Consider the following 22,948-nt stretch of genomic DNA (forward strand, 5'->3'; position numbering starts at 1 on the left):
TGGTTACTGCATTTCCTGAGCTAACCAAAATAAAAGCACTGTTTAAGCAAGGTCATTTACCTACCTGCATTGAGGATCCAATGGACTTTCTGTTTGAAGCAGACATCATTGCTCGTCTTGACACACCCAGCTTCATTACTCTGTCCGCTGAAGCAGTAGCACCTCCACGGCCGTGCGCTCCTCCCTCATGTTGTCTGCCTCCCACACCTGCTCCTCGGAGATCTTCCACAAGAGAACTGACGGAGCAAAATCAGCCTGGGGAATCAGATACACGACCGGGTGCCATTACAGAGCCGGTGCCATTTTGTCAAGCTCTGTGCACCTCTGTGCCAACCCACAGCCACCGTGATGTCCACACCCACGGGAACCTCAGTCCCCAAATTGCCCGACCCCTCTGTGCAGGTCATGCCTCTCCCAGGTTTCACAGAGTCACCGGGAATGAGTACGCCTCCTCAGAGCACGGCCGCTTCACCTGAGACTTCCACTGTGCTCACGCCTCAGGAGCAAGAGGAACCACTCATGACATCACAGCTTGTCCCGCCTCCCGCTACATCGTATGCACATCAGGTGACAGTACTAGCTGAAGCGGCTACAACATGCTGCTTGCCGCCACGACCAGCAGCTGAAACAACTAAAGCACACACCGCTCCTGGGCCAGACTTGAGCCAGCTGCATCACCTCGTTCAATAGAAGCACGCACCGCTCCTCTCCCAGCCGCAATGCCTGGCATAAATGTTTTATTAACATATTTTATTAACAGCTCTCCCTGCATCCCACAATCAAGTTTTGTCTCTTTTTTCAGGTCAACCTGTGCTTTCAGAATATATATGTTTTTGTTGTGTTTAAGTGTAATAAAGGTTTACAATCAGAAAAAATAAAGGAAAAAATAAAGCGACAAATAATTTTCCACACACATTTATTCAAAACACAGCAAACTAGAATAAACCACTGTTTTGACACTTTATAAAGGTAATTTGGGGTCTTGTGTGAAAGACTGTACAACTAAAAGGTTCAAACAAAGACAAATGCACATTTTGAACAATATATACAAAATGGTCTATGCATTTTGTTATTTTGATATGGTAAACAGTGCTTTATGCCGAGAAAGCAACAGAGTTTTCCAGTAACATTCACATGCTAGTGGAGCAGTCCTGATAGTTACACATTCTTTGTTTGAGCACGTGAGACTGTCATCAGAGGCTCCAAGTCTTCTCCGTCTGCTTTCACTTTCACTGTGCGTAATGGTGGTGCAGGGCGCATTGGAATAGTATGTACTCATTGGAGCACCCAGGGGGCTATTCAAACGGGCCAACTCGTAACATATCACTCCTGAAAACAATCTTTGGCTTTTCATGTGAGGTAAATCTGCCCTACAGTTGGATTTTGGAAAACCATGTGACGGTGAACCAATTCCGATTGGACACTCACATTGCGCACGTCATCACACAGCTTCTATGAGGAGTACAAAGATGGCTGATGGCTGGCTCGAAAGTCCGCAGAGTTAACTTTCAGGAAAAAAAATAGGTTTCTATCTCGTATCATTAAAAAGTTATTTATAATTTAGTAAAGCTTGGTCTTAGCCGCCGTAGACGACAGCGTCGGCCCCAGAGTGTTACTAAACCATCAACAAACTATTTGTTCATTTGTTAGGGGAGGTAATGGTCTAGTGGTTAAGGCGTTGCATTTGAGACCAGAAGATCATCAGTTCAAATCCCAGCCTGACTGGAAAATCACTAAGGGCTCTTGGGCAAGGTCCTTAATCCCCTAGTTGCTCCCGGTGTGTAGGGAGCACCTTGTATGGTAGCACCCTCACATCGGGGTGAATGTGAGACATTATTTGTAAAGCGCTGTGAGCGTCTGATGCAGATGGAAAAGCGCTATCTAAATGCAGTCCATTTACCATTTTACCATTTATTTGTAAGTGCACGTATGTATGTATTATTACGCCATGAGTTAGACATGTATTAATGATTAGGAAGTGTTTGAATAAATTATTTACCAATTGTAGAATGCATGTATAATTCAAACAGTTGCTAATACCGAGCAGCGGGAGGCAGCAGAGCCGCCGACCTTAGCGAGGATGATGACAGACGAGCACATGCGTGTTCTCGTAGTCAGTCCAGCTCAGTTTCCACCATGGCCACAAACAGGAAGTTCAAACAGCAAGTACACAGGAAGTACACACGAAGCATGATGGAAGTGACTGAGGTGCATGATGGGAGAACTTTTTCCCAGAAACACGTAGAAACAGTGTTACATCGTCACGCTGGACACCAGTGAAAGGCTGGCGTAGGAATACACCGAGTGCGCCCCATTACCGCCGTAACTCTATAGCTTCGGTCAACAAAGTTGTTCGGAAAAATTAATAAGCCAGTTTCAAGTTTCTCAGTGTGCATGCACAGTGAGCTAGCTAACACTTCTGGTTCACAGGTCAATGCATACAAACTCACTGCCAACGTCATTCATGCTGGTAAGAAGAGTGTTGTTTGAAGCAACATAACAGCTTAAAGAGATGAAAGGAATTACACTGTGGACATAAAACGGTATGAAAACATTTCTAAAGTCAGAAGTTGGACCACGTAGGCCCCATTCTACAATGGTATGGGGGTGTGTTAGTGCCCATGGCATGGGCAACTTACACATTGGGTACATCCACGTTTTGGAGCAACACATGCTGTCATCCAAGCAACATCTTTTTCAGGGATGTCCCTGCTTATTCCAGCAAGACATTGGCAAGCCACATTCTGCACGTGTTACAACAGCGTGGCTTCGTAGCAATAGAGTGCGGGTACTAGACTGGCCTGCCTGCAGACCTGTCACCCATTGAAAATGTGTGGTGCATTATGAAGCTGTTGAACAACTGAAGTCATACATCAAGCAAGAATGTGAAAGAATTCCAAATACAAAGCTTCAACAATTAGAGGATTTGCAAATCATTGTATTCTGTTTTTATTTACATTTTACACAACGTCCCAACTTCATTGGAATCAGGGTTCTACATTTTGTTCTTGTTTTGTTCATGGGTATGTTGGCAGGCTGGTGGCTGGTTGCGGTGTGTTCTGCTGGTGGAATATACCGAGACATCACGCACTGTTCTCAGTGGCCGGAACTCATTGTGATTGTATGCCGGTGTCTTGGACGGACATCAATGCAAATCAAATCAATTTTATTTATATAGCGCCAAATCACAACAAACAGTTGCCCCAAGGCCCTTTATATTGTAAGGCAAGTGTTATGTGCAGACGCGGGTTGAGGAGCGGACCTGCGTCTGACTGAACCCAGCGCTAAATAACCAGAAAGCGGTTCCAAAAACAAAACAATTTTATTTTCCCCTCTTGTGCAATACTCAGTGTACAACATAAAATAGGGTTTGTCTGGCGGAGTGAAGGACGGCGCGCTCTCCAGCGCCCAAAGGGATCGAAGCCCGGCGCTTCTGGACTCAAATTCACCGCCAAACACCCCCCCCAGGTGGACACGACAAACTGACTCTGTGAAGGATAGAAGAGGTGAGGTAAGTCAACAGCTACAACTAATATCCTTCAAAGGCACACGCTATCAGCAACACATTCAGGTCTGACTTTAAGCTTTATGTAAATGAGCAGCTTCTCACAACAGGTGGAGGATCATCAGTCCGCACGCCACGGCCGTGAGAAGCGAGCTGCATAATTCTCATCAATGTTCAAATATACTGCGTAACAAAATACCAAATTACTATTAACACTTATTCAGACAATCAATCACCTCTGATGTGTGCTGACAGCATGTGTCCCTCACCCGTCCTCCTTCACAGGCACGATGTGTCAAACCCAGGCGCGGTCCTCAGCGTCTCACAAACAAATGTCACAAGGTCGAGTTCCCGGCAATTCTGCTTGAATCACTCATGGCTTAAATGCAGAACGCCATCTCATTATCTGCTTCAGCTGAAAGTCTTCAAGTTTGCACGTGAGCATCATCCACAGGTGCTGCAAATCATGCTGATGAGGGTGAAGGACTCTTCTGCCAGCACCTTCTCCACAGACAAAAACCAGTTTGCATACCACCTGGAGAGCAAAGAAAAGAAAAGAACACCAAAATGTCCAGCCAAACCCCCCAACACACAACAGTACCCCCCCATCAACGGGAAGCCTCCCGGCGACCGAACAGACCAGGTCCGAGAACAGCACCTCCCTCCGGGGTCCTCATCAGGAAGCAGACGGCGTAACGCTCCCAAGGTCCACCGCAGACAGTAGGACAGGGCATCGCGGCTGGAAGGCAGGCTGGCTTCAACAAAAAAAAACAAAAAGTCCCATATACAACCCAACATACAAGAAAAAACACAAAACCCACCCAAACCCTCCCCAGGGGACCGTCCCATCCAACCCCGGGAAGAAAAGAAAAACACCCAAATCCAACAACCCAACACAGCCCCAACAACACAATACAAACATAAATTCACAAAGAAAAATAACAAACAACCCCCCCAGAACGACTTGCAGAGCCCAACACCCCCCAGAAGACCTTTACCGCCAGTTCCAGGAGAAACAGCCAAAGCCGGAATCCCACAGAGGTCCCCAGGTACACATGGAGCAACAGCGCCCCCCAGAGGACCGTACCATCAACCCCAGGAGGCACCCTCCCCACAACCCAGGAACCCCAGACCCGGCCACACTTGGCTAGTCGGCCCCACAAGCCAATTCGCCCCGAGAGGACCGTCCCATCAACCCTGGAGGTGGAACCTGGAAGGAAACATAAGAAACACAAAAATCCAACCCCCGGCGGACTTCATTAAACTACCCCGGGGGCAAATAAAACAACCGACAAACCCTGTTACCTCCCCCAGCACCCCGAAAGACCCCAGATCACTCCCAGAGCCCATCGTCGGCTCAATTTTGGCGAACGGCACAAAACTACCAAGCCGGGGAAGGAAACAGGAAAAACTAACCCAGTCCCATCCCCTAAGTGCAGCGGAAAACCGAAAAGACGTCCGGTGCCCCAACCCGACCATACCACCAGCCTATCGGGAGGGGTGGAACTACCGAAATGGCGAACGGCAACAGATTGGCCCACCACTCCGACTGAGGTATGTTCCCGCTGCACCACACCCCGGTAACACCAATGACGAACGGTCAAAGGCCCACCGGGGCTGGAGAGGAACCGGGCCCTAACCAAACCCAAAAAAACGCCCCTGACAACCCCCCCCTAGGTGCAGAGGTCTTCTGAGAAACACTCAGCGTGACCAACCTGCACCACCCCACAACCCACAAGACGAATGGTCTTAGGGCAAGTGAGGTTGGGGTTAGGGAAGCAGGGAAATAAAAAACAACAAAACAAAACGACCCAATCCCAAACAGAAAATACCTAAGTTCAACTAATAAAAACCAACGATTGGCTGAGTCCAGCCAAGCTCCGAACCGCCAGTCGTTCACTCCACCAGAATCGCCTCTAAATCCCCAAACAATTTATAACCCCTTACAAGAAAACAAAAACAGCCCAAATAAAAATTTTTTTTTGTGTCCATTATTATGCCTGTCCCAGAACACCTGGAGAAATCCTTAAAGGATCCTAACAATGGAGAATTATTACTCCATAATGCAGTGACCCAAGCTAAGGCGTCACCTCGGAGCAAATTTGTCACATATGAGACACGGCTACCATCAGAAAAGAAGGAAGCCGGTCGCTGAGCAAAAACCAGAGAACATTGCATCAAAAACGGAGCACAGGCTTCAACGTTTCCCGCATAAGGCTCTGGATGACAAATAATTGGTTCGGAAGCCGAATCTCTGGGTGACGGAGTTATCTGCACCGGTATCAATGGTGCCGCCGCTGGAGCAGCAGGAAGCGGAACGGCTTGCGCTGCAAGCTCCGTAACGCGGGCATCTGTTTGTTTAATTTGGTTTGCGAGATGCTGTAATTGCTCCCATATTTTCTCCAAGTGTTCTTGGACTCTTTCGGCAAACGGAACCGCTTCTGCCGCTGGGTCCATTTTGAAATGGCCGGGAACTACTGTTATGTGCAGACACGGGTTGAGGAGCGGACCTGCGTCTGACTGAACCCAGCGCTAAATAACCAGAAAGCGGTTCCAAAAACAAAACAATTTTATTTTCCCCTCTTGTGCAATACTCAGTGTACAACATAAAATAGGGTTTGTCTGGCGGAGTGAAGGACGGCGCGCTCTCCAGCGCCCAAAGGGATCGAAGCCCGGCGCTTCTGGACTCAAATTCACCGCCAAACACCCCCCCAGGTGGACATGACAAACTGACTCTGTGAAGGATAGAAGAGGTGAGGTAAGTCAACAGCTACAACTAATATCCTTCAAAGGCACGCTATCAGCAACACATTCAGGTCTGACTTTAAGCTTTATGTAAATGAGCAGCTTCTCACAACAGGTGGAGGATCATCAGTCTGCACGCCACGGCCGTGAGAAGCGAGCTGCACAATTCTCATCAATGTTCAAATATACTGCGTAACAAAATACCAAATTACTATTAACACTTACTCAGACAATCAATCACCTCTGATGTGTGCTGACAGCATGTGTCCCTCACCCGTCCTCCTTCACAGGCACGATGTGTCAAACCCAGGCGCGGTCCTCAGCGTCTCACAAACGAACGTCACAAGGTCGAGTTCCCGGCAATTCTGCTTGAATCACTCATGGCTTAAATGCAGAACGCCATCTCATTATCTGCTTCAGCTGAAAGTCTTCAAGTTTGCACGTGAGCATCATCCACAGGTGCTGCAAATCATGCTGATGAGGGTGAAGGACTCTTCTGCCAGCACCTTCTCCACAGACAAAAACCAGTTTGCATACCACCTGGAGAGCAAAGAAAAGAAAAGAACACCAAAATGTCCAGCCAAACCCCCCAACACACAACAGCAAGGCCATACAATAATTACGGAAAAACCCCAACGGTCAAAACGACCCCCTGTGAGCAAGCACTTGGCAACAGTGGGAAGGAAAAACTCCCTTTTAACAGGAATAAATCTCCAGCAGAACCAGGCTCAGGGAGGGGCAGTCTTCTGCTGGGACTGGTTGGGGCTGAGGGAGAGAACCAGGAAAAAGACATGCTGTGGAGGGGAGCAGAGATCAATCACTAATGATTAAATGCAAAGTGGTGCATACAGAGCAAAAAGAGAAAGAAACACTCAGTGCATCATGGAAACCCCCCAGCAGTCTAAGTCTATAGCAGCATAACTAAGGGATGGTTCAGGGTCACCTGATCCAGCCCTAACTATAAGCTTTAGCAAAAAGGAAAGTTTTAAGCCTAATCTTAAAAGTAGAGAGGGTGTCTGTCTCCCTGATCTGAATTGGGAGCTGGTTCCACAGGAGAGGAGCCTGAAAGCTGAAGGCTCTGCCTCCCATTCTACTCTTACAAACCCTAGGAACTACAAGTAAACCTGCAGTCTGAGAGTGAAGCGCTCTATTGGGGTGATATGGTACTATGAGGTCCCTAAGATAAGATGGGACCTGATTATTCAAAACCTTATAAGTAAGAAGAAGAATTTTAAATTCTATTCTAGAATTAACAGGAAGCCAATGAAGAGAGGCCAATATGGGTGAGATATGCTCTTTCCTTCTAGTCCCTGTCAGTACTCTAGCTGCAGCATTTTGAATTAACTGAAGGCTTTTCAGGGAACTTTTAGGACAACCTGATAATAATGAATTACAATAGTCCAGCCTAGAGGAAATAAATGCATGAATTAGTTTTTCAGCATCACTCTGAGACAAGACCTTTCTAATTTTGGAGATATTGCGCAAATGCAAAAAAGCAGTCCTACATATTTGTTTAATATGCACATTGAATGACATATCCTGATCAAAAATGACTCCAAGATTTCTCACAGTATTACTAGAGGTCAGGTCATCCATGTCTTTATGTCTGTAAGACAATCCTGCAGTTTAGCTAATTGGTGTGTGTCCTCTGGCTTCATGGATAGATAAAGCTGGGTATCATCTGCGTAACAATGAAAATTTAAGCAATGCCGTCTAATACAACCCCTGGAAAAAATTATGGAATCACCAGCCTCAGAGGATGTTCATACAGTTGTTTAATTTTGTAGAAAAAAAGCAGATCACAGACATGACACAAAACTAAAGTCATTTCAAATGGCAACTTTCTGGCTTTAAGAAACACTATAAGAAATCAAGAAAAAAAGATTGTGGCAGTCAGTAACGGTTACTTTTTTAGACCAAGCAGAGGAAAAAAATATGGAATCACTCAATTCTGAGGAAAAAATTATGGAATCACCCTGTAAATTTTCATCCCCAAAACTAACACCTGCATCATATCAGATCTGCTCGTTAGTCTGCATCTAAAAAGGAGTGAACACACCTTGGAGAGCTGTTGCACCAAGTGGACTGACATGAATCATGGCTCCAACACGAGAGATGTCACTTGAAACAAAGGAGAGGATTATCAAACTCTTAAAAGAGAGATCACGCAATGTTGCAAAAGATGTTAGTTGTTCACAGTCAGCTGTGTCTAAACTCTGGACCAAATACAAACAACATGGGAAGGTTGTTAAAGGCAAACATACTGGTAGACCAAGGAAGACAAAGCGTCAAGACAGAAAACTTAAAGCAATATGTCTCAAAAATCAAAAAATGTACAACAAAACAAATGAGGAACGAATGGGAGGAAACTGGAGTCAACGTCTGTGACCGAACTGTAAGAAACTGCCTAAAGGAAATGGGATTTACATACAGAAAAGCTAAACGAAAGGCATCATTAACACCTAAACAGAAAAAAACAAGGTTACAATGGGCTAAGGAAAAGCAATCGTGGACTGTGGATGACTGGATGAAAGTCATATTCAGTGATGAATCTCGAATCTGCATTGGGCAAGGTGATGATGCTGGAACTTTTGTTTGGTGCCTTTCCAGTGTGATTTATAAAGATGACTGCCTGAAGAGAACATGTAAATTTCCACAGTCATTGATGATATGGGGCTGCATGTCAGGTAAAGGCACTGGGGAGATGGCTGTCATTACATCATCAATAAATGCACAAGTTTATGTTGATATTTTGGATAATTGAAAGGATGTTTGGGGATGATGAAATCATTTTTCAAGATGATAATGCATCTTGCCATAGAGCAAAAACTGCAAAAACATTCCTTGCAAAAAGACACATAGGGTCAATGTCATGGCATAGGGTCAGTGTCAATGAGCAGATCTGATTTGATGCAGGTGTTAATTTGGGGGATGAAAATTTACAGGGTGATTCCATAATTTTTTCCTCAGAATTGAGTGATTCCATATTTTTTGAAATGACTTTAGTTTTGTGTCATGTCTGTGATCTGCTTTTTTTCTACAAAATTAAACAACTGAATGAACATCCTCTGAGGCCGGTGGTCCATAATTTTTGCCAGGGGTTGTAATACTGCCTAAGGGAAGCATGTATAAAGTGAATAAAATTGGTCCTAGCACAGAACCTTGTGGAACTCCATAATTAACCTTAGTCTGTGAAGAAGATTCCCCATTTACATGAACAAATTGTAATCTATTAGATAAATATGATTCAAACCACCGCAGCGCAGTGCCTTTAATACCTATGGCATGCTCTAATCTCTGTAATAAAATTTTATGGTCAACAGTATCAAAAGCAGCACTGAGGTCTAACAGAACAAGCACAGAGATGAGTCCACTGTCTGAGGCCATAAGAAGATCATTTGTAACCTTCACTAATGCTGTTTCTGTACTATGATGAATTCTAAAACCTGACTGAAACTCTTCAAATAGACCATTCCTCTGCAGATGATCAGGGTGATACTCTGCTCACATGAGCTCACCCTGTGTTCAAACTCATCACATTAAAACAACCCTCCCCGTCTGTATATGACAGTTCTTTTGTATGTGCATGTACGTGCATGTGCACTGTAACACATCAAAACACTGAATGCATTCATCCAGAGTGAATCTGTGTGTGTGTGTGTGTGTGTGATCCACGTATACAGAGCATGTGCGTGTGTGAACAGAACTGGTAATTGAACCCACGTGCGTGCGTGTGACTGATTGCTTGATCACACAGCTGCAGCGCCTGGTGATCAGAAACACCAGGGTTTTGGGAAAAAAAAGGCAGAGAGAGACAGCACTATCTCTCTTTCTTTCTCTGTCTCGCTCTCAATGCTGAAACAAGAGACGGGAAGTTTTAAGTTTGCTTGTGACTTTAAATGGCAATGTTTTCTACGTTTTTTTTTGGGGGGGGGGGGGGGGGGGGCACAGAAGGACTCTTAACTTTGCGATCTGATATTCCCAGCACTGGCATCTTATGAATGTTGAGCAAGTGCTTCAGTTTTTTTAATTAAGGTGGAGCGTGCAGTGCATCATCAGAGTCTAAACCAGACAGTGAGTATTGTGATAATGAGGGCGACGTTCTGGATGAGCAACCAGAGCAGGTGGATCCACCGGCATGCTCATAGATCTCCACAGTGGATCTAATTGCGCACTTCTCTTTGCAGCTTCTCCAGGACTCAGATGCTACAGAGCTCCATCCCAGCGCTGAGTCCTGGGACATAGAGCAGGATGCAGACACACACTGCTCCAGCAGTGGCTCCAGGCGTGTTTCGTTTAAAGTGGCGAGATCAACGTTAGCTTCGGTTTCGTTTTGTTCCTCTTTCATTCCTTTTGTGCTCTTGATTTGCAGGCTATGCAGTGATGGGAAAAGTCAAAAGCTCATTTGTCCACCTTTTCTCGATGATTTGTGACTTTTTTACTTTGTTCAGGAATCATCATATGCTATGTGACCAGGCCATTACATAACCAACAATTTGCACACGCTTTCACTAAAATTGGAGCAGCTTGGACTTTTTACCCCTGTACAAGCTAAAATTGACCTTTGCCATCATTTTTGCTGTTTTTGCCCCCTAACTCCAGAACTCTGTCATAGATAGTCCAAACTATATATACTTTTTGAAATCTGTATGATAAGACAAATAATGTGGTATACCTTTCAGTATGATTGGCGCATTTTTAAATTTTTAATTATGCAGTCCTTCACTGACCCCTACCTGGCTATAGCTGCCACTCTGTAATGGTTAGCATACATTTCTGTATAGGCCATGGTACACAGAGTGGATCGTAAGTATTATTTGGCCACCTTAATGGTACGGATTGGGGTAAAATTTCCTTGTGGAAACGAGTCCTTCTGGACTAGTTCAATAAGCTGTTGAATTTGGTATTTTACAATATGTTTTATGAGAGCACAGACTATTTAGGTGATTTTGCTTGACTTACTTATGACTGTGATGAACCAATGGATTGTTTATTTTGTGCTGTGTTTCTTTACAAGGGTAATGAGAGTGATGAAGCGCCACAGTTGGTAGTTCACACTGGGAATCCAAACACGGAGGCTCCGGAAGAGGCTGCAGAAAGAGATCTACTTTACTCACTGAATGACAGGCCTCCTTGGTACCTCTGCATTTTGCTTGGTTTCCAGGTAAATTTGACAGATGCAATCACATCCACAGTGGAACTCTTTTTCCCCTTCACCCAACCCACACAACGGGTGGCAACAACATGAAAAGCTTTATTTTTATGACTGTCAAGGTAGCAACATTGGTATATCGATAACTTTATTCATCATAATTAATCATAATTTATGAGTCATATTTATTAATTATATTGAGCGTGTCTCTCACTAAGTTGTGTTATTTATGAGTGAAATCATAAGCTGTTCACCATCTAGATTTTTCTAGAAACCCTTTCACGATCATGTCCTAGAGTTTAAGGTAAAACAAGGTGGAAACAGCTACAAAAACAGCAAATTGTTCTCCTGTTGAACAGGATTATATTTCACTCAGTAACCATTGCTGCTCTTTTTTAATGCAGCATCATCTTATAGAAAGACTTTAACCTACACATTATTTAAATACTTCAGTATAAACACATTTCCAGGGTTAGGGGACAGTTTTTCTGGAGCTTTGACTTCATTCAACACCAATTAAAATGTCAGGCCTGATAGCCAGGATCTGAAGTGGGGTGGGGGGTCTTTTTCTGAAAGTAGACCACTTTTGGAAGGGGGTCTGGGGAATATTCAAGGCCCCAGAAAAATTTGAGTTTTTCATGTTCAAGGATGCAGTCTGGAGATTTTTTTGATGACTATTTTCTCACCCTGGTCCCCCTCAGTTTAGAAATATTGCTTAATGTGTGTAGTATTTGTATTTTCTTTTGCTCATGATCACATTTTCTTTGCCTTTAACCAAAACTTTCTTCACCCACTCCACCTTGCCTGCATTCTCTTCTTCACCTCTCTACTTTGGACATTTGACCCCAAGTACGTTGTATTTAAGATCATCTACTTTCACCACTTCTACTTCTTGTAACCACACTATCCCACTGGGCTCCCTCTCATTCACACATGTAATCAGTCTTGCTACTATTAACTTTCATTCCCCTGCTCTCCAGAGCATATCTCTACATTTCCAGGCTAGACTCAATCTGTTCACAACTCTCACTACAGATCACAATGTCCTCTGCAAACATCATAGTCCATGGAGACTCCTGTCTGATCTCAACTGTTAACCTGTCCATCACCATTGGGAACAAGAAAGCACTCAGAGCTGATCCTTGATGTAATCCCACCTCCACCTTGAATGAATCTGTCATTCCTACTGTGCATCTCACCACTGTCACACTATCCTTGTACATGTCCTGCACTCCCCTCACATACTTCTGTGCCACTCCAGACTTACTAATAGAATACCACAACTCTTCTCTTGGCACCCTGTCATAAGCTTTCTCTAAATCCATAAACATACAATGTAACTCCTTCTGGCCTTCTCTATACTTCTATACTTCTTCTCTATACTGCATCAGCACTCTCAGAGCAAACATTGCATCTGTAGTGCTCTTACTCAGCATGACACCCTATTGCTGCTTACAGATCTATACTTGTTTTCTAAGCCTAGTTTCTACTACTCTTTCCCATAACTTCATGTGGTACCTGATCAGCTTAATGCCTCTATAGTTACTGCAACTCTGTACATCACCCTTGTTCTTAAAAAATAGGAACCAGCACACTTACTTACTTACTACAGCCCAGGTCATCACCCTTTCCGTTCCAGAGATCACAACATATCTCTTCTTTGAGAAAGATCATATGCAAGGCTGGGGGAACACCATGTTGTAAAACTATGGAATAGTTGACCCACTATTTAAAAGTCTTTAGTATTTAACACTGTTGATGTGGAATTATTTCATGCTTTTGTTTTGTTTTTAACAGTGGGTCATTATTTTTGCAGCATCTTTACTTTATGAAAGCCTTAAAAAGTCTAATATTTTTTATATTGTACTGTATATTTGGGCATGCAATTACACTCAACAAAAATATAAACGCAACACTTTTGGTTTTGCTCCCATTTTGTATGAGATGAACTCAAAGATCTAAAACTTTTTCCACATACACAATATCACCATTTCCCTCAAATATTATTCACAAACCAGTCTAAATCTGTGATAGTGAGCACTTCTCCTTTGCTGAGATAATCCATCCCACCTCACAGGTGTGCCATATCAAGATGCTGATTAGACACCATGATTAGTGCACAGGTGTGCCTTAGACTGTCCACAATAAAAGGCCACTCTGAAAGGTGCAGTTTTGTTTTATTGGGGGGGATACCAGTCAGTGTCTGGTGTGACCACCATTTGCCTCATGTAGTGCAACACATCTCCTTTGCATAGAGTTGATCAGGTTGTCAATTGTGGCCTGTGGAATGTTGGTCCACTCCTCTTTAATGGCTGTGCGAAGTTGCTGGATATTGGCAGGAACTGGTACACGCAGTCGTATACGCCGGTCCAGAGCATCCCAAACATGCTCATTGGGTGACATGTCCAGTGAGTATGCCGGCCATGCAAGAACTGGAACATTTTCAGCTTCCAAGAATTGTGTACAGATCCTTGCAACATGGGGCCGTGCATTATCCTGCTGCAACATGAGGTGATGTTCTTGGATGTATGGCACACCTGTTGTGTGGGCCACTGAAGAGGAGGTACTGCTGGCACACCACCAGAGGGCGCCCTGCCTGAAGTGCGGGCTTCAGGCACGAGAGGGCGCTGCCGCCTCACGGGAACAGCCGGGAGTGACAGCTGTCACTCATCGACTCATGACAGCTGTCATCAATCTAAACTTCATCAACCACTCCATAAAAGCCGGACGACATCTCCACCCCACTGCCGAGATATCGCCTACCATTGAAGGTAATATTCCTCAGCCAGATACTGTGCCGTATTGCACGTAACCGTTTGTTATCCATTTCAGAAGGACCTAAGCGCTAGTGTCAGCTGGAGGCTGATCCAGTCGTTGACGGCAGGGTGACGGAGCTCACCCTTCACGACTGTAAGACAAGTAACTGGTCGGGTTAGTGGACTGACTGTGTTCCGTATTGCGGAGGTGGAGGTGCAATTCCCACCTGCTTCCTGACTGTGTTACTGGGTGTACACTCACCCACACCTAACTGTTTCTGCTTCCTGCCAGCAGTACCAGATCCGACAGCCGGAGACGGTGGCCACCTGGGGACTCGGGACTTGGCGGCTCCAGCATCCTCCGGGTTTGGTGGTGGTGGAAATCGTGTGGGATCTGGTTCTTCTCTGGATGGACGTCTTCTATCCTTGAACCTGCCCACACGTCACCTCTGTAGATTGACTACATACCAATTCTGTAACCGTCTGTATTTCGTTGTGCACATTCACAACAGTAAAGTGTTCTATTTTCGGCTCATTCATTGTCCCTTCATTTACGCCCCCTGTTGTGGGTCCGTGTCACTACACTTTCACAACAGGATATCTCGGCCAACGTCATGGATCCTGAGGGGCGTCAACCATCTGTTGGACAACCAATGAGGTGTGATTGGTGAGTTGCAGCAAATCCTCACAGCCTTTACTGCTCGGTTGGATCTAATGACTGAGCAGAACATCATCCTCAATCGCAGGATGGAGGCTCTCACTGCGCAGGTGGAAGCGCGCGCTCAGGGCGCTGCTGCAGCTTCTCCTCCTGCTGACCCTGTGCCGAATATAGACATTCCAATGGTCATTCAGCGACCCCCCCCCACCGTCCCCTGAAGCATACATAAGTCCCTCAGAGCCGTACGGGGGTTGTGTGGAGACATGCGCTGACTTTTTAATGCAGTGTTCGCTCGTCTTTGCACAGCGTCCCGTGAAGTACGCGTCAGACGCCAGTAGGGTGGCTTATGTAATTAATTTGCTTCGAGGTGAGGCACGCGCTTGGGCTACAGCGCTTTGGGAGCAGAATTCACGGCTCCTTACCTCTTATACTGGGTTTGTGAGGGAGTTCAGAACGGTTTTTGATCACCCTAACAGAGGCGAGACCGCGTCAACTGTGCTGCTGTCTATGAGACAGGGGCGTCGGAGCGCAGCTGAATATGCAGTCGACTTCCGCATCGCGGCTGCGAGGTCCGGCTGGAATACGACTGCTCTCTGCGCCGCCTTCATAAACGGACTGTCGCCGGTCCTGAAGGAGCACCTGGTGGCCAAGGAGGAACCGCGGGATTTGGATGGACTTATCGATCTAGTCATACGTTTAAACAATCAATTAGAAGAACGCCGTCGGGAGCGAGACGAAGGACGTGGCCGGGCACGCGCCGTCCCTCTCCCTTCCAGGTCCGAAAAGGTTCCGCCCTCCCCACGCTCCACAGCCTCGGCGCTCCGTGTGGCAACAGCTCCCCCTGCTGACGATGCTATGGACAGGAGCAGGGCCAAATTCAGATCAACTAACAGACAGAGGAGACTGGCCCGCGGGGAGTGCTTTATCTGCGGCTCAAGTGAGCATCAGCAGAGAGACTGCCCCAAGCGGTTAAACATGAACGCACGCCCTTAGAAACTGGGTTAAGGGTGGGCCAAGACATTCACGTGGGACATACACATATTTCCACACGTCTCCCAGTTACGATCCTGAGCGGGGATTTAACCCTTCAAGACCCAGCACTGGTGGACACGGGGTCAGAAGGGAATCTGCTGGACAGCAGATGGGCAAGGGAGGTAGGGCTCCCTCTGGTGGCACTTCCTTCGCCTCTGAAGGTACGGGCACTAGATGGCACCCTTCTCCCTTTAATCACACACAAGACACAACCAGTAGTTCTGGTGGTGTCTGGGATTCATCGGGAGGAGATTGAGTTTTTGTTACTCCTTCCACCTCCCGCGTGATTTTGGGCTTCCCGTGGATGGTAAAACACAATCCCCGGATTGACTGGCCATCTGGGGTGGTGGCTCAGTGGAGCGAAACCTGCCACCGGGAGTGTTTAGGATCCTCAGTTTCCCCCGGTTTAATAGCTAATGAGGAGGCTAAAGTCCCCCCCAATCTGACGGCGGTGCCGGTTGAGTACCACGATCTTGCTGACGTCTTCAGCAAAGATCTGGCACTCAACATTCCCCCGCATCGTCCGTAAGATTGTGCCATTGATTTGATCCCGGGCGTTGAGTACCCGTCCAGCAGGTTGTATAACCTCTCACGTCCTGAGCGCGAATCAATGGAGACCTACATCCGGGACTCGTTAGCTGCCAGGCTGATCTGGAACTCCACCTCCCCGATGGGTGCTGGTTTCTTTTTTGTGGGCAAGAAAGACGGCAGACTCCGTCCATGCTTTGACTACAGAGGGCTGAACGAGATCACGGTTTGCAATCGATACCCTTTGCCCCTGTTGGATTCGGTGTTCACGCCCTTGCATGGAACCCAAATTTTCACAAAACTGGATCTTAGGAAGGCGTATCACCTGGTTCGGATCCGGAAAGGAGACGAGTGGAAGATGGCATTTAACACCCCGTTAGGTCACTTTGAGTACCTGGTCATGCCGTTCGGTCTCACTAACGCCCCCGCGACGTTCCAAGCTTTGGTTAATGACGTCTTGCGGGACTTCCTGCACCGATTCGTCTTCATATATCTGGATGATATCCTCATCTTCTCCCCGGACCGTGAGACTCATGTCCAGCATGTACGTCAGGTCCTGCAGCGGCTGCTGGAGAACCGGGTGTTTGTGAAGGGCGAGAAGTGCGAGTTCCACCGCACTTCTTTGTCCTTCCTGGGGTTTATCATATCCTCCAACTCCGTCGCCCCTGATCCGGCCAAGGTTGCGGCGGTGAGAGATTGGCCCCAACCTACAAGCCGTAGGAAGCTGCAACAGTTCATTGGCTTTGCAAATTTCTACAGGAGGTTCATTAAGGGCTACAGTCAGGTAGTTAGCCCCTTGACAGCCCTGACCTCCCCAAAAGTCCCCTTCACCTGGTCGGATCGGTGCGAAGCCGCGTTTAGGCAGTTGAAACATCGGTTTTCGACTGCACCAGTTCTGGTGCAGCCCGATCCTTGCCGCCAGTTTGTGGTTGAAGTGGACGCCTCTGATTCAGGGATAGGAGCCGTGTTATCCCAGAGCGGGGAGTCCGACAAGGTTCTTCACCCTTGTGCCTACTTTTCTCGCAGGTTGACCCCGGCAGAGCGGAACTATGACGTGGGCAATCAGGAACTTCTTGCGGTGAAGGAGACTCTTGAGGAGTGGGGAGACACCTGTTGGAGGGAGCTTCGGAGCCATTCACGGTTTTCACAGACCATCCGAACCTGGAGTATATCAGGACCGCCAAGCGGCTGAACCCCAGGCAAGCCCGCTGGTCATTGTTCTTCGGGCGTTTTGACTTCCGGATCACCTATCGCCCCGGGACCAAGAACCAGAGGTCGGATGCCTTGTCCCGGGTACACGAAGATGAAGTCAAAACAGAGCTGTCGGATCCACCGGAATCCATCATACCTGAGTCCACTATCGTGGCCACCCTCACCTGGGACGTGGAGAAGACCGTCTGGGAGGCCCTGGCACGGAGCCCGGACCCAGGCATGGGCCTGAAGAACCGCCTCTACATCCCACCAGAGGCCAGAGCTGCAGTCCTGGACTTCTGTCACGGTTCCAAACTCTCCTATCACCCAGGGGTGCGAAGGACCGTGGCAGTGGTCCGGCAGTGCTTCTGGTGGGCGTCCATGGAAGCCGACGTCCAGGAATATGTTCAGGCCTGTACCACCTGTGCCAGGGGCAAGGCAGACCACTCAAGGACACAAGGACTTCTGCAACCGCTCCCGGTGCCTCATTGCCTCATCGCCCCTGGTCCCACATTGGCCTGGACTTTGTCACGGGCCTCTCGCCGTCCCAGGGCATGACCACCATCTTCACGACAGTGGACCGGTTCTCCAAGGCGGCCCACTTCATGGCCCTCCCGGAGCTCCCAACGGCCCAGGAGACAGCAGACCTCCTGGTCCACCACGTCGTGCGTCTGCATGGGATACCAACTGACATTGTCTCGGATCGTGGTTCTCAGTTCTCCTCACAGGTCTGGAGGAGTTTCTGCAGAGAACTGGGGGCCACCGTGAGCCTCTCGTCCGGGTATCACCCACAGACGAATGGACAGGCAAAGTGGGCCAACTAGGAACTCGAGCAGGCCCTCCGCTGCATGACCTCCATGCACCCGGCGGCCTGGAGTGACCATCTGGCCTGGATCGAGTACGCACATAACAGCCAGGTGTCCTCTGCCACCGGCCTCTCCCCGTTTGAGGTGTGTCTGGGGTACCAGCCCCCATTGTTTCCCGTGGTGGAGGGAGAGGTCGGTGTGCCCTCGGTCCAGGCCCACCTGCGAAGATGCCGTCGGGTGTGGCGCACCGCCCGTTCTGCCTTGTTGAAGGCCCGGACGAGGGCTAAGGCCGATGCAGACTGCCGGCGTTCCGCGGCCCCTGCTTACCAGCCCAGGCAGGAGGTGTGGCTGTCTACAAAGGACATCCCCCTCCAGGTGGACTCTCCGAAACTGAAGGACAGATACATTGGCCCATTCAAGATCCTCAAAGTCCTCAATCCGGAGACGTGAAAAACAGGGTGGATCCGCAGTGAAGCTGGGAGTTGGAGCTTCACTGCGGATCCACCCTGTTTTTCACGTCTCCAGGATCAAGCCACACCACACCTCACCCCTCTGTGCTCCCGGACCGGCGCCACCTCCTGCCCGGATCATCGACGGGGAGCCCGCATTGACAGTACGCCGGCTCCTGGACGTCCGTCGTATGGGCCGGGGGTTCCAGTATTTGGTGGACTGGGAGGGGTATGGACCCGAAGAACGCTCCTGGGTGAAGAGGAGCTTCATCCTGGATCCGGCCCTCCTGGCCAACTTCTACACCCGACACCCCAACAAGCTTGGTTGGGCGCCAGGAGGCGCCCGTTGAGGGGGGGTCCTGTTGTGTGGGCCGCTGAAGAGGAGGGGTCCGTGTCACTACACTTTCACAACAACAACAATGGGCCTCAGGATCTCGTCACGGTATCTCTGTGCATTCAAAATGCCATCAATAAAATGCACCTGTGTTCTTCGTCCATAACAGACGCCTGCCCATACCATAACCCCACCGCCACCATGGGTCACTCGATCCACAACATTGACATCAGAAAACCGCTCACCCACACGACGCCACACACGCTGTCTGCCATCTGCCCTGAACAGTGTGAACCGGGATTCATCCATGAAGAGAACACCTCTCCAATGTGCCAAACGCCAGCGAATGTGAGCATTTGCCCACTCAAGTCGGTTACGATGACGAATTGGAGTCAGATCGAGACCCCGATGAGGACGACGAGCATGCAGATGAGCTTCCCTGAGACGGTTTCTGACAGATTGTGCAGAAATTCTTTGGTTATGCAAACCGATTGTTTCAGCAGCTGTCCGAGTGGCTGGTCTCAGACGATCTTGGAGGTGGACATGCTGGATGTGGAGGTCCTGGGCTGGTGTGGTTACACGTGGTCTGCAGTTGTGACGCTGGTTGGATGTACTGCCAAATTCTCTGAAACGCCTTTGGAGATGGCTTATGGTAGAGAAATGAACATTCAATACATGAGCAACAGCTCTGGTTGACATTCCTGCTGTCAGCATGCCAATTGCACGCTCCCTCAAATCTTGCGACATCTGTGGCATTGTGCTGTGTGATAAAACTGCACCTTTCAGAGTGGCCTTTTATTGTGGGCAGTCTAAGGCACACCTGTGCACTAATCATGGTGTCTAATCAGCATCTTGATATGGCACACCTGTGAGGTGGGATGGATTATCTCAGCAAAGGAGAAGTGCTCACTATCACAGATTTAGACTGGTTTGTGAACAATATTTGAGGGAAATGGTGATATTGTGTATGTGGAAAAAGTTTTAGATCTTTGAGTTCATCTCATACAAAATGGGAGCAAAACCAAAAGTGTTGCGTTTATATTTTTGTTGAGTGTAGTTTAAAAATCTTTTACCACAGGATAGCCATTTCTGTTAAAAGCAATTAAAATTAAGAGCATTGAAATAATGCTGATAACCCGGCAGCATCATACCGACAAAAGCATACAGCTGTGGTTGCTATGGCAGTAAGCAAACAAGATGCATAATGTGGTATTGTAGAGGAATACATCAGCTTCAGGCTGTGTGTATGAGGCAGATTTGTAATGCTGACTACTCGTGTGTGACCCCAGTGCAGAGACACAAACCAGATGTTGGAGTCCGGAACTATTTATTTAAACAAAATAAGAGAACAGGAACAAAAAGGCAATTATCTGTAGCATGGAATGATCAACTATAACAGAATATATGCAGGAATCAGAATAATGTGAGATAACTCTCAATGCACAGGAGCTCATTCCATAAAGCTCGGTTTACACATAGATGGTTTTGTTGGCGGGTAGTACGTAGACCGAAGTTCGCGGTAGTTCCGGCTGTTTTTGCGGTGGAAATGGGCGGAGCATTTTGCCGGCGTTTTGACCGCCGTACTAGCCGCAAATATGCGGATAGGAGCCGAATAAAGCGGCGTTTTGACGCCGTAGCATCCGGCACACGTCAGGCAACGGAGGTTAATACCCAGTTCTATCCTTTACAATTGCAGGTTAAGACGCGCGTGAGAATGGTGGTGTTCTGCTGCCGCCGATAATGCCCTGTGTACCGCTGGTTTTATCCAGGCAAATCCTGCGTTACTCCAGGAACTTTTGCATATAGGCACCGCCCCCAGAGTATAATAGGCTGAAGCAGCAGGAATACATGCCTCTATCACTGCAGGGGGAGGGAGGTCATCCTCAGCCAATTCTTCTCCTTCCTTTTTCCCCTCCACCACAGGCCTCCCCTCTGCTTCTGAACCAGACCTCTTGGTAAGTCCTTGCCACTGCCAATTTTCTTTTAGGCGGCATACTGGAGCTTCTCTGCAAAAATATCTGGAGCTGGCCGCGAGTGAGAGGCCTGCATGCAGCGCGCTAGCGTTTTTATACTGACCGCCGCCTATCGGCCGTTTGGAGCACCGTTAACCGGGAGGTGGTGTTTAGAACGACGTACTGTCCGCTAGCGCCACCGTTTTGTCTGCCTCTGTCGCCGGTTAAAACTCCTTTGAGGACCCCGATGTGGGCTCTATCACCGTTTTACACGTCGTTGATTAGGGATACAACGCTGGCCGCCAATTACGGCGGTGTAAACTGCGGCACTACGGGAAGGGGCAGGATGAAACGGCGATTAAAAAGTATCAAACACCGTTATTTGCGTTGTCTCCGTTGTCACGCGAATTCTCCAGGGGCGCTCCCGGAATTATTCGACATGTTGAATAATTTTTTCGACGATTCCCGGTAAAGCCGGAACTAAGCCACGCCCCCTAGCGCTGGCGTTAACAACGGCGTTTGATCCTTAAGACGGCCAAAAACTCTTCCCGGACGCTTCCGGGACCTCTTACCGTCTATGTGTAAACGGGGCTTAAACAGCATCAGCCTTTCACAGGGAGGTGACAGACAGTTTACAAAAAGTAAAGGGAGAAAGGTAAAATACAAAAAGTCTATTGCATTGCCAATATATGGACTGATGCATCATTAGATAAACAGTCGAGATGTCAGGCTCAGCACACGTGAGATTAACGATAGAATTCAGGATGGTGTTCTGCTCTACAGGGTCACTCCTATCAGTATAATCCAAATAGAACTCCCTGATTTGAAAAAACTTCTGCATCAGAGAGAAAACAGTCCGAGTCAGAGCAATCGTCATCCAATTTCGGCAATGTGGGTCTGGCTGGCAGGTGTGTCTCCAGTCTACCTACCAGCCTCAAAAAGATTATTCGCATTATAGAGTCCTGGGAAGAGGTTGAGTACCCAGTTGTTGGCTTCAGTCAAGTCCCACACCTCATTTAAAAACCTGTACTTCTTCCCAGGGATGTAACTGCTATGAAAACAGTTAATCAATTGAGTTTTGGAGAAAATGGCCTTGAGGGTCGCCAGATCACAGGTCTCACACACACACACACACACACACACACACACACACACACACACACACACACACACACACACACACACACACACACACACACACACACACACACACACACACACACACACACACACAACGCAGAACAGGGGACACTTAAACGATGAGGAGACTCACCCACACAAGAGAACAGAAAAATGTGACAAATGAAAATACCCCACAATAATACACAACTCAAAAACACAGCCAAACAGGCTGATGGGTGGAACCACCACACCGAATTCTTCTTTTTTGATTTAAGTCAATAATGATGTTTGTTGTACAATCATTTCACCCTGGTAAAATGACAAGTCAAGGACATCATTAAAAGCCCAAAATTACCATGACATTCATGTCCATGATGTTTATGTCAATGTCCAATGAGGCGAGCTCAGAAATTGCACTGTCCCCAACAGACATAACTCATATTGCACTGTTCCCATACTGCACATGTCCCATATTGCACATGTCCCATACTGCCAGTGGTGGGCACAGATAACTGAAAAGTTAACTTTGATAAAGATAAACCGATAAACCACCCAAAAATGTATCGGAAGTTACAGATAACCGATAAATTCCAGTATTGTTTCCGGTACACTTGCAACTACCAACAAGCTGATTTTGAGTTTTAACACCACGATCGCTTCTGGAAGCATCAAAAAGGATGACAGACCCAAACAATGAGTCAGCACTTTTGTCTTTGAG

At 47.5% G+C, this 22,948-nt stretch overlaps 1 protein-coding gene across 2 annotated transcripts in view; it reads left to right on the forward strand.

Moving 5' to 3' along the window:
• LOC117515312 (solute carrier family 23 member 1-like) overlaps positions 1-22,948 on the forward strand; it is a 76,527-nt gene that overhangs the window by 38,631 nt on the left and 14,948 nt on the right. For both annotated transcript variants that reach the window (XM_034175809.1, XM_034175807.1), the window contains one exon: positions 11,268-11,414. In XM_034175809.1, coding sequence (XP_034031700.1) covers positions 11,268-11,414 — 147 coding nt within the window. The remainder of the gene's footprint in view (positions 1-11,267; positions 11,415-22,948) is intronic.

Source organism: Thalassophryne amazonica, chromosome 8, assembly GCF_902500255.1.
Source record: "Thalassophryne amazonica chromosome 8, fThaAma1.1, whole genome shotgun sequence".
Classification (NCBI taxonomy): domain Eukaryota; kingdom Metazoa; phylum Chordata; class Actinopteri; order Batrachoidiformes; family Batrachoididae; genus Thalassophryne; species Thalassophryne amazonica.